The sequence below is a fragment of the Lycorma delicatula genome, chromosome 2, assembly GCF_047948215.1.
Source record: "Lycorma delicatula isolate Av1 chromosome 2, ASM4794821v1, whole genome shotgun sequence".
In the NCBI taxonomy this organism is placed as follows: domain Eukaryota; kingdom Metazoa; phylum Arthropoda; class Insecta; order Hemiptera; family Fulgoridae; genus Lycorma; species Lycorma delicatula.
Window position 1 is genome coordinate 207768627 of NC_134456.1, and position 13939 is coordinate 207782565.

General features: G+C 30.0%; 1 protein-coding gene across 1 annotated transcript in view; it reads right to left on the reverse strand.

Moving 5' to 3' along the window:
- The window catches only part of Ac3 (Adenylate cyclase 3), a 951674-nt gene that overhangs the window by 348203 nt on the left and 589532 nt on the right, over positions 1-13939 (reverse strand). Inside the window, exon 4 of the mRNA XM_075358061.1 lies at positions 936-1047. Within this exon, the coding sequence (XP_075214176.1) occupies positions 936-1047 (112 nt within the window). The remainder of the gene's footprint in view (positions 1-935; positions 1048-13939) is intronic.

Here is a 13939-nt window from a genome sequence, read left to right on the forward strand (position 1 = left end):
ACCAAAAGAACACTGGTATCCAGGATCTAATATTCAAATCCGCATTAAAGTAAATCTGCCTTTACTAGGATTTGAAAGTTGGAACCCTCGACTTCGAAATCAGCTGATTTGCGAAGACGCGTTCAACACTAGACCAAACCGGTCGGTAATATCTAGACCTGTTACTCAATTTACCATAGAATAACTTACTATTATTTGAACTTTTTTTTTTCAAAATTTGTTGAACGTTTAAGGATAAACAATAAATCAAATGTGTATTTTTGAGTAAAATGTAATCAACAAAGTCTCTAATTTTTTTGCGATCTCTAGAAGACTTACATTTCATTGGCTCCACTCAATTTACCAAAGAATAACTTCCTATTATTTGAACTGAACTTTTTCAAAATATGTTGAACTTTTAAGGAAAAGTAATAAACTCAAATCTCAGTGATGCAGAGGTTGTAGATCAATTGCGCATTTTGCTTAGCTTATTTTCAAAAGTATTTAATTATCTACTCGATCCATTTTTATAAAAGTGCTCTGCTTCTACAAATCTATAAAACTTTTATAGCTCGAAAAGATAGTCTAGGTTCTTGAAGGTCTCTTCATTAGTAGCTTTTCCGAGATGCTCTTCATTAACAAAAAACTGAGCTTCTGTAATATTGAACGATATCTTGATATTTCTGATATCTTGAAAGAGATTTTCTATTTTGGAAGAGGGTAAATATCCCTGTTGTGTTAAAGAAATCCGGGACCTTATAGATTCTCCAGGTTCCCTTTAATTATAAAAACTTAATGATTATTATTATTGTAAACTATAAATACAAAATTAACATTTTTGGCCTAGTTAAACATTATTTATCGCTTCCATGAATAGGTGATGATGGTATATTATCACCATCCGGTTGAAATCAAATATTATGCCAAAGTTTATGAAAAGAAAATTTATATATTACCTCTGATAAGCGATCAAATCTTGCGAATAGCTCGTTGAGTATTTTTACTAATTCGGATGCAGAGTATGTTGATGAAATTGCTGTAAATCCAACTATGTCAGCGTACAAGATACTGCAAAAAAAAAGAATATAATTAATAATATTTAATCATAATAAAAATAAATCATATCATATTTAAATCTAATTAATTTATAATAATTAATCAATTTGTCCATCTTTATTAATGATTAATAAATGTTTTTAACGTTAATGTATATAAGTTATCCTAATTTTTACTTATTGGTAATTAAAATTTTTATTTTAATAATGCTGACCACAAAAATTACTTAACATTAATGTTGTTGTTCTTAGCATTTTTCTTAAGAGTGAAGAGTTAAAATATTGCGTAATTTAATAAAAAAAATTAACCCATTGGGCCGGTCTAGTGGTTAACTCAACATTGCAAATAAGTTGTTAAATTGCTTTCTGAAATTTAAATTTATTCTGAAATTTAAATCCTAGTAAAAGATAGTTGCTAGTTGCTTTTTTACAGATTTGAATACTAGACCACTAAAGTACACTGATATACTTTGGTGATTGGGGTACAATTAACCACAAGTCTCAGGAATGGTAGGTCTGAGTCTGTATTAGACTACACCTTGTTTACACATCATCCTCATCACATTGGATGGGTGGGCGGGGGTGTTGCTTATGTTCGCTATTTGAACAGATTGTAACTAGGAAATAGAATATCTAAATGTTTTCCTTCAAGAATATATATATATATATACAGTATTATACAATTATGGGAATCCTTAAATAACTTTCAACAGTTAAATATTGTAAAATTTAATTAAGTAACACTGCTTTAACTCGAAGAATATAATCTCTAGTATAATACCACTGCATCGAAAGAACACAGAGGATTGCAGTATGATGGGGACAACTTAAAAAATTAAATTAAAAGGGTTGTAATTCATTATTTTAAAAGGGATTGAAAATATTTAAATATATTTAAATGGGTAGCCATTTAATATTTTTCATAACTAGTTTCAAAAATTGTCTATACTACATTTCAAATAACTGCTGAACTGTGAAGTACTAAATAAAAAAGGAATAATAAAATAAAATTTAGCAATTGCTTTATACCTTAAAATTATATATTTTTTGGTATGAGAGACCACTACTTGGGGTGTACTGTAGACTACTTTTGAAAAAAACTTATTTTTAAAGTTGTTTAATTTTTAAAATTAATTAATTGATATTTATTTTGGTTAGAGTTGACATAGTCCAAATACGATTGCATAAAATATTTTGTTTTCAATGAGCCTTAAAATAATGTGTTACTGAACTATACTGAATATTTAATTTTTTTAATTGCCCTCCATTTGGGCTCTCTGGTTGTTTATTATTTTTTTTAATGTCATACTAAAAAATTACATCATTAAGGTAGGTGCAATGAGTAAATTCCATTTTTCTTCATTTATGTGTTGTAAAATTATCTAAGGATTTTATACTTTGTTAAAATTCTTTATATTTAATAATGTTTGCACCAAATTTTTTAAACTTGGCTTTGAAATACTATAGAACTGTCATTGAAAAACTAATAACAAACATAAAGGTTTAGAAACAAGTTTTAATCTGATTGCTAATCTACCTGCTTAGTCTAGTGGTTAAACTTGCCCTCGCAAAAATCACTGATTTTTGAACTCGAGAGTTCTAAGGTTCAAGTCCTCATAAAGGCAGTTGCTTTTATATGGATTTGAATGCTAGACTGTGAATACTGGTGTTCTGTGTTGGTTGGGTTTCAATTAACCACATATCACAAGAGTGGTTGTTCTGAGTATGTTCAAGACTAGACATTTACTGGTACATTTACAATTACCCGCCCGACTGTGCACAAATGCTTAGACATCTTTGCAGAGTGATATTGACATCATGTTATTATGCTGTTTTTCTTTAACCTTTCTTTATTTTTCCTGTTTAGCTTCCAGTAATTACCTTTCAGATGATACTTCAGAGGATGAATGAGGATAATATTTATGAGTGTAAATGAAGTGTAGTCTTGTACAGTCTCAGTTCGACCATTCCTGAGATGTGTGGTTAATTGAAACCCAACCACCAAAGAATACTGGTATCCACGATCTAGTATTCAAATCCATGTAAAATTGACTGTCTTTACTAGGACTTCAACGCTGGAACTCTCAACCTCCAAATCAGCTGATTTGGGAAGATGCATCCAGCCCGGTGGGTTTGTTATTCTGTAACCTGGTGTTACACAAATAAATGAAATAAATTACTGTAAACTAATAAAGTAAACAAAGAGTATATTAGCACACTGCAAACAAAAGAAAATTAATAAAATAAATTTTTATCAAAATAATGAACTAGCAACAGAAATATCATGCGTTATTAACAACTTGTGTACAACTATAGATGTTTGAGTAGTTAATATTTTACAGAAGGGAATTTTTTATGGTAACTGAAGTAGCCAAGTCAGTTTTAATTATTACACAAATTTTGCAAGTAGTAATAGTTTTTACAAGTATAAAGAAGGATGCACGGGAAAGACTGGGATTAAATTTAAAAACAAATTCTTTACATAAATACATTTAACCAATTATCACCATTATTTTTATTAAGGTTAAAATACAGTTTATTAGACTATCTGACTTCTGAGGTTATGTATAGTCCCACTTAACCAGTAGTCGTGTTTAGGTGCAGTCGTGTTATGGTGCAGAAGTCTTCTAATCCTGCACAATATGAACTAATGATCATGTAAGTTGTATCACTTCATATGGCTTACGTCAAGAGCAATAAACCAGATCATTGACAATAACAATTCTAAATACATTGAGATTCTATCTAAAGACTACACCCATTTGGATGTATAAACAAATCGTGCATCGTGGAATTTATGATAATTATTGCACCAGGTCAAGTTTTCTTGATAGAATAATATAGGATAATTGTGTTTCTTCTTTGCTAAGGATCTTTAATTAATATTTAAAGTATATCAATAATTATTAAGAGAAAGCAGAATTGTATATTATTAGAAATACAGTCTGCTAATACGTTGAAAATTTTCCCTGTCTTAAATTTGGCTGAACATTTTTTATCAATTCCCAAAGATGTAGTTGAAAATCTAAAGACATACAAAAAGAGAAGGGTCTCTGTTATTCACAACATATATTACATGTTCTGGAACATATGTTTTGAGATGTATGAGTTTGAGATTATTTTGTTCAAAAATCTGTTAAGGTTTTATTCAGATAGGCAAATGAAATTTTCTTTTTCTTATTCATGTTCTCTTCTACCTCCAGGAGTCAAGGTTACACAAGATTTTCATACTTTTCGTTCTCCAACCACCTGCATCACTCGACTTCAGTTTCCTTTCCATCTCAAAAAATTATCCCTAACCTCATTCTCCTAGCTTTATTCCGACCGCTTATTCTACCAGTCTTGTAGTTCCACATCCTTCTAGAAAGAATCTTTACACATTCATGACATTATTTTATATTGAGGCTTCAGAAATAAAATTATAACATGCAAATTTGTATGTCAAAAATTAATGGAATATATAAGTACAATTAAAAAACGTTAATTGTTTACATTATAACTTTTTTTCTTCAAATTTATTGAAAATGGCTATGTAGAATTCCCCTACTTAAATTCTTTTTCCTTTAAACTTATTTTTTCAGTATGATTAATCTCTTTCTTATTTACTAATCTGACACAAATTTTATTTCTTTTCCACAAGTTTTTTGAGGTGCCAAAACCAAAATTTTGTAATTGCCATGACATAAAATACTTTAAAAACTGACATAACAGTTATCAAAATAACAAGTATCTCATGAAAACTAAACCAATTGAAGGTATTCCCTATTTCATTTACTCATCGAACTTATATTTGTTTTAAAAAGTTTCTATTTATATTAGTTGTTTTTTTTTTTAGCATTTAGAACAAATACATCGCTTAAAAAAAATGCCATTTTAATATGTTTCTATCAGTCTTTATATAGGCAACTATTGAAATATAAATTAGAGTAATTGTCGTTATGTAATACATAATTCATCAAAAACAGTGACTGAACTATTAAACTATCATATGGATGATGGCTTTGTGTCATCAACCCTTTTAGGAAGTAACATATACGGCAATTTTATTTAATGAATAACACAAAATAAGAACAAGTATGTGTAACAAGATATACACTTGTGGCGTTCTTTGAGTTTGAATTATAATAACAATCTGGTTTTCCCCATTAATAAATGTTTATACATAATTCAATCTTGTTTATTTTGTTTTGCTAAACTTTTCTTAATTTATTAAACTTGATACGGAGTGGTAAAGTTAAACATAATAAATTATAATCTTAAAAGTTTCTGTTTTAATTAAAAATTGTATTAATATTTCATAGAATTTCAAAGTTAATTTATACTGATTGTAAATATGATATATTGAACTTTATTATCTTATTTAATAAACTATATTAATTTTTTTGAATTATTATTATTATGTATGTTGTTGAATCCATTTTTATTAATAATACTTAATTTACTAAGATTAAACATTAATTAGTCAAAATAAAAGCAGAAAGTTAAGCTGTTCTACTAACACTAAAATAATCAACCAACTTAGTTAAGGTATGTACAAACTTAACTTTTATTTAACACTTTGACTGCTAGCCTATTTCGAGCATCATTTGCAATGGCCTTGTCAGTCAAAAATGTCTGACTAACTTTCTACAATTGCCGTATAAATAATTTTTGACTGACCTCAGCTGTTTTACAAAATCTGTCGTAAAAAAAATCATTTATTTAGAATTAAAATAAAGTTAGAATAGTTTTTTGCACATATTAGTAGTTAAATTTTTAAACCTACAAATATTATGTTATTGTAATAAAAGGCCACAAGTTCTTGGAACAAATATCTTTATTTATAATTGTTTTAAACATGAAAAAGTATAAAATGTAACTATAAAATGAAGGATTACATAAACTAATCAAAAAACAAAGATATATTTAAGATACTTTACATGAATGAATTTTAATAAAACATGGATGACAGATAGTTGGTTGCCCAGGACATCCATCACAATGTGTTTATACTTTCTTCTCTTGTCGCCTTGCATCACTCCTTGACACTTTTTGTTTTATTAAAATATTATAGCGTGATTTACATTGCTTTCAGTCTGCTGTCCTATTATTTTCCCTTTTTCTAAACAAGTGACTTAAGCCTTTCCTTGAAGTAGTTGGCATTATCGTTTAGTAATAGCATTAGGCCTATCGTTTTCAAGAACTAACAGAGACCGTACTACATCAGCCTGAAATTTAGTTACCTTTACCTATTTGTTTGCAATTTGTTTGTACTCTGTACATGGGCATTTATTAATGTTGTTGCAGTAAGAAGTTCTATTGCAGCTTTTCTGTACCACTTTAAACCTTTCCTGTGTACTGCTACATAGCTAGCCATTTGATCTGAACGGTCAATAGCACACTTTCCCAGGTTATAATCTACCACTACATGTGGTTTAATTTTCTCTCATTTTTAAGAACTGCCTTGGCCATCTCCCGGAACCTGCTTTGGATTTACAGGCATAAGAGCAGGGCTGTGCATTGTTGGTAACATATCATCTTTAGCATCTTTCCACTTGCAAATCATTATTCAATCATGAGATTCATGGCTGATAATTTCACCTTTCTCTGCAAGAATAACATCTGAAGGAAGAGATCTTCTATTTTTATGTATTGTACCACCTAAGTATGTCTTTTTTGATAACAATGATCTAGGTAAAGTAAAAATTGTCCGTATAAAGTACTCTGCCCTCACTCAAAACAGGAGCAGATAATTTATGAAAAATGGAGTCTCCAACACTTCCTGATTGTATAAGATGAACTTTACCACAATAAAGTTCTAAATTCCATGTAAAACTAAGAGGACAACATATTTTAAATATCTTTAAACCATATTTGTACCTTTTTTTAGGGATGTATTGTTGAAAAAAGAGTCTGCCACACCATGCATGGCACCAAGCTCTCATCAGTTAGCATTTTTTTCCTACAGTATAAAATCTCTGAAAGTTATTAATTAACATGTTAACAAGTGGTATCAGTTTTGCTAACCGGTCTCCTTCTAATGCTTCAGATTTGTTGTTAAAGTTTTATTGAAAGTTCAAAACGATTCCTTGACAACTTTTGTCACTACTGGACATTTAAATAATGGATCACTAGACCAATAATCAGGCACACGTGACCTCTTACACAGTCCTATTCACTTAAGAATACCAAAATACTTCTTAATTTTGTCAGCATTAGTATTTTCTACTTACTTAAACGTGACTGTCCAGTTATGCTATAGTCAAGAATGTACTTTTTTGCATATCTATTAATTTCTACTTTAATAATATCTATTATATCATCATTGACCATAATTTTTAATGCTTTCAAAGGGAGAAATTTTATTTGATAGCTCAGTACTAAAAGTAAATTTTTTACGTCTGCCTTCATAGGTATTCCACACAAAATTTGTACCAACATCTAGCTCAGAATTTCCATTTCTGCTTTAGTATTTAACATGTAGTTGTAGTCTAGGAATTTTTCATTATTATTAAACAGGTTATTATTATTATTCCATATATAATCCACATTCCTTTTTTCCGTAGAATAATTATTTACAATGGACTTCCACTTAATTCAGATTCACAGGAACTATGGTCATCCCTTGATGAAACCATATATTCAGGATCAGCATCTGAGTCTGGACCCCAAAGTCTTTTTTATTATTCTGTTTAGTTTCTTCATTAGACTGATCAAGAACTTTTTGTATCATTTTAGTTTCATTTTCATCCATAGTAATTCTAGAACAAGAATAACGGCCAAAATTAAAATCTTCGTAAATGTTCTAATCCAGTGATATATAATTCCTTTTTAGGTAACAAAAATATGTATGCATGTATGAAAATTTGTTTGTTGCACATTTATTTTTTAATAAAACCTGATTTATTAATTACTTGCTGTTTCAATTTACCTTATAGATCCATTCAAAAAATAATTAAGTTTTACACAATTAGGCTAACGTAAGTTTACTGAGCCCTGAACTTAAAAAGCGTTAGGTTTTAAACAATTATATATTTTTTTAATTGGGCATAATTGACACACGCACGCACCTGGATATGTGTTTCCGGATATGAGCGGGGTCCTCCCGCCTGGTAAAGGTGTTGGGACCTTCACATTAACGTACGAGCTGTGGGGGAACGTGCGCAGTAGCTCCGACAGGAGATAACTGAGAAAGGTGCAGGGTGTTACGGTGTCGGCGCGAAAAAGAAGCAGACGGGTCCAGGTTTTGATGAAAGACGTGGATGTCTTGACTACCAAGGAAGAGTTTGTTGGGGACTTCCGCCAAGTTGCGAGTGAGAAGGTAACGAGGTTGAGGTCGAGGTGCTTTCGATGCGGCCGGCTTTTGGGACTATTGTGCTGTTGGTGGCTGTACCACCTATCCTTGCGGATAATTTTTGACGGGAGGTCGGGTCAGGAGAAAGGGAAAAAGGGAAAAGGGAAGAAGGGAAAAGTTAAATTTTATTAAGTTCTGTTATATTCAGTTTTTTAATATTTTATCACATTTTCATTTTTGTCATTTAATCTATATACGAGTATATACTCAAACGTAACAATGGCGAAGCATTGCCGGGTCAGCTGGTATACGATAAAATATTATTAAAAGAAAATTATTATTTACATTTAATTTTATAAAAAGAAATTTCATAAAAAAGGAAAATTTATTTGTAAATAAAAATAGTTCGTTTTGTATTTTTTTCTAAATATAACTGTTGAAAAATCATTTAAGTATTGTCATCTGAATCTGTAATATAGTATACCCATATAAATTATGACAAACTTTAAATAATTTATCACCCGTTAATGAAACACAGAAAAACGAATTTATGCTCCTATCTCAAAATGATTTATTTAAGGTATGAAACGATTACCTAAGCTTCCGGGGACACCCACGCGAGGCAACTCAAGTATTTTAAATGGAAGGATAAAGTTACCACACGTTACTGTAAAAAGCTTTAAAAGACAAAAATTTTGATGTACAAAATTATAAATCATAAATCTCATACCGCAATAAAAATAGTTATAAGAATAATATTATATATTTATAATAGAATAAAATATAACATATTTTAAGAATAATAAGTAATAGTATACGTTTATAAATTATAAACATTATATATACGTTTATAAATATCTCGTATGTTTCATTTTTGAGTAGTTATTTAAAAGGTATTCTAGAACACATTTGAAAATAGAGTTGAAAAAGATTAAATACCTATCATTTTGGTTGGGATTATGTAGCCCAAAGTTCTTTTACAAACAAAATTGGATTTTTATTGCTCTTTAAATTGTCACATTCCTACCGTTTCTATTTTAAATTTTAACCCATCCATGATGGTCTTTTAGATGCTTGGGGTGCAGTAGTCTCATAAAATATATAGTTTCAAGTTTCATGTAGAAAAATTATTTAGTGGTGCCATACTTTGACACGTGTATATATATATATATATATTCAATTAGACCGATTCCAGCCGATATTAGCCAGAGATTCCTCCCCGAAAAATAGATTAAAACGAGTTGTAAACTTCTGTTCTGGCCATTGTAATTATTCTATTGATGTGTATATCTGTGTGTTTGTGTGTGCGCGCGCGTGTAAAGGGAACCGATTTACTACCTCCCCGAATCGTTTTAATCCTTTTCTTCCTCATTGTTTTTTTTTTCGAAAAAGCTCCCCTCCATTTTAAAATCAGTTAGTTTCATCGCAGTAGGATGAATGGTATCGGAACGCATACGGGACAAACAAGATAAGGCTGAAATAGAAGTATCGGCGAAAGAAGACGTCGGCCAAAAAAAGATCGGAAAACAAGCATGAAGAGAAACAGGACCCGGACAACCCTTTGTATGTAGCCGGGATGTTAGTTTCAACTCGTCCAGAAATCTCAGTCGAGTTCATTAACGGCCAAAATCGGACCATGGAGGTGTGAATGGGGGGGCTTTTTCGAAAAAAAAATGAGGAAGAGAAAGATTAAAACGATTCGGGGAGGTTATAAATCGGTTCCCTTTACGCGCGCGCGCACACATCAATATAATAATTAATAATAACAATATAATATAACAATGGCGAAAACAGAAGTTTATTCTTAACTTATTCTTATTAATTTTTTTAAATTTATATTCCGTTATTTAAACCAAATATATTTTCCTCCTAGAGGTCTTCTTAACGGACTCTTCAAAATCAAGGATTTTCTGTGTTGAATAACTCAATTTGTATCTAAGCCCGATAAAAATAAACACTTAATTTGAATCGATAATATTTTTTTTAGAAGCAGTCGATAACATTGTAGCATTTCATCTAGAAAATCGTAGGTTTTATTTGTGATGAAGATCTTCATTTATATACTATGAGAAAAATAAAAAAAGTAAAACAAATATGTGAATTATTCTAGTATATATATATTTTTTTTAATAAAAATCCTGCGTGAAAAGTCTATCCTTTACAAAAATTATGTATAATTTTTTTTTTTTTTACAATCCAGTTTTTCGCGAAAAAGTATTCTGTTCAACAAAATGTTCTTCTTCTTTAACTTTGTGTTTCATAAAAAATTAATTATACTATCTTGATCTTTATCGCTTAGTCGGTTGTTTGCTTAAGAACGATTAATTTGAAAGGAATTAAAATGTACTTAAACCTAATCAAAATAATAAATAAGTACATCTTAATTAATATTTATCGAAAAAAGTTTCGTTTTTTAATTTATTCGCGTAGGATACAATTTACTACGTTACTAAGTACTTAGAAGATATATATACCGTAAATCCTTCCTAAAATGTTTGTAATGAAATTTTATTGAAATATTAAACGAGTATACCGACTCGTTCTGGCGTAAACTAACTTATATGATTTATTCCTTGAGGATGTGAACTACTCTGGCTGATATAGGGGAAGAATATTAAGTTGTATAACTTATTCCATCAACTTCTACCAGAAAAAAAGAATCAATACCGTATTTATTTTTATATATTTATCAACGGTTTATGTAATTTTAATTAAAGTGATACTTCTCATTAAACTATATCAATAAAATTTTGAGTTAGCGTGCAGGTGTATGTGTTTGTGCATGCGCATTTTATGTGACCAATCAATTATATTTATTTTTATTTATTTCCAGAATTAACTGAAAATATAATTTTTGATTGTAGTTACTTAGCTGTATTACCGACTGCATAATTTTTAAAACTATAAGTTTTTAAAAATATTGTAATTTAAGTTATAAACGACAGTATAACGTATATAATAGTTATATTACCGTATATAAATATAAATAAATTTAAATCCTGAATAAAAAATTAATCGTGCAAAAAAATTTACCCTTAATTTTTAAAATTTTTATGACAACGATCATTCTCACCATTTATATTACATTTATTTCTACAAAAACGTTGTGAGAAAAAATAATTAGTTAAGGTGAAAAATTTTTAAAGGATTAGCATTAATTAAGCGAACAGCTCTCTCTAATTTGAATGTAAAACAATACAACTACTCTAATCTTTTTATATCACTGGATTTAAATTAACTGTTAGATTTTAATTCCCTAAATTTCGAGTTCTAATTTAATTACTTAAAAGGAAAGAAAATATGATAATTTTAAAATAATTATAAAATCCTTAAGTTACATATAATTATTTATAATTTAAAAACCGTTGGTCTATTTTAATTCTATTAGATAAAATTTCCCATTTATTGGCATGAAACAGTCAGGAGATCCTCAAAGCACACTTGGAACAGTCTGTATTATATGATATTGTTTTATTTTTAATTAATTTTTTACTAGATTCTTTTTCCTTTTTTTTTTAATGTTTTTATTTATAGTCGCATCAACAATTATAGTCATTAGAAACTACAGTAAATTGTTGTTATTATGTATAAGACAACAAAAATCATAAAGAACAAAAATAAACAATAAAGAAATAGAAACAATAAATAACAAACATAGACAAGTGACAACAATAAATACAAAATAAAATACATAAACCAGACAAAAATCACTAAATCGTATTCTTCATTCCACTGTAGGAGAGGAACCGCAACAGACGTTTTATACCTTCTTTCTGGTTTAATAAAAATTTCATATCCAAACTCAGGTCTAAGTTTTGTCGGATGGTTCCAAAGATTGGGCAATCAACGAGCAGATTGTACACGGACCATCTTCTGAGGAGAGTGAAATAGGTGAGCGTGGGTAAGCCTGGTGTGTCCAATCCTTAGCCAAGTTAAGATGACTTGGTTCTTTTGCTCGGGGATGGACGTTTCTCGAGCACATTCTCCCGGATGTTGTGTAATGCCGTGGGAGGACTCAGCAGCCAGAATCTATTCCATTCAGTCCGCAATTTTACACGGATTGATCTCATGAAGTCTCTTTCACATGTCGATTGTACTTGGATACCATTTACTGCAGCTCTCTTGGCAACCTCGTCGGCCCATTCGTTCCCAAGGATGCCCCCCTGGCCATTGTGGCATCCATACCACCCACTGACTTATGGCACCCATACCAGTACCACAGTCATATTTATTCTTGAAAGGATATCATAATCCGGACGATGGATTCAGAACGTTTGCAGCTCAATTTCTCAAGTACACTTCTACAGTCTGTAATTACTAGGAAGCTGTCATCGTTACTGGTTTTGAAAACTTTCAAGGTAGAATAAATTGCAAAGGCCTCGCAAAAGAACACAGAAGAACAGCCATTAAGTTTATATAATATCTCGGTGTTAGGAAGAACAGCCACATCCATCGGCCGAGACAGACTCGTCTGTGTAGATGAGAGTGTACCCATTGTACATTTTGGCCATGTTGTTAAATTGGTCTCCAACAGACTAGAAACCTGTGTCCCGTTTACGACTTCCAGATTGTAAGTATACGATCTCTGGAGACGCGTCTAACCAAGGGGCGCTGGATCCTATTCTCTTTTCAAGGATCTTCAGGGCAGACAGATCTAATTCTTAATATAATAAAAGCCAACAAATTTAAAAATAGTGGTGGAAATCTGTATAACATATTGGTTATTGAAGTAAATTGAACATTAGAAAATGACTGATTAATCTTTACGATTATTAATTACTATTTTACAATAAAAATACTCATTTAATATTACATGAAATAAATATTTTATTTAATTAAATAAATACTATTTTTATTAATACATTTAAAGAGGGTAATAATAATAATAATAATAGGTAAAAGGTTATTCATTTTTTTGCATAAATAATACACCTTGATGAGATTTATGAACACCTGTCGAGGATATTCAAGGGTTAACGATAAAATTGATTCAATCAGATTTATTTGAATGAATAAGGAAAAAAGTAGTTTACCCTTTTTGGGGGGGTGCTTGCTTGAATTAAATATCATCCTAATATTTACCATTATTTATTATTATTATTATTTTTTTAAATCGAAATATTTGTTACATCTTATATTTTCAAATGTTTTTTAATGAATTTTAATTGTAATTTTTCTTTATAGTTCTACATCAGTAGTTTAGAAGTAAACCAGGATGTAAGTATATGTAAACTGTATCAAGTGGGCTTTCATAATTCTGGATTTAATTTCAGTTCTAATTATTTAAATACGAACGTTCATAAAATAACGTGATGTAAAATTAATACGAATTTTGCCTAGTATTCGTTGCCGTGTTATTGCAAGAGTAGAATTTTCCTATAACTGTATTAATGAGCATATTTGATGGCTGAAAAGTAATTTACACCCCCCTCTAACTTTTTTTATAACTGAGATATCTGGATGCGGTTTGCGGCATATACTTCCTTGTACCAAGAAGCTACTTCAATGAACATATTTTCCCTCTTTTTTAGTCGTCGGATGGCGGGTAGCAACTTAAGAATTTCAAATGAGACCAATGATCATTTGACGTATAATTTTAAAGAGCTCCATGAAACGAGAGAAATGATGCAAT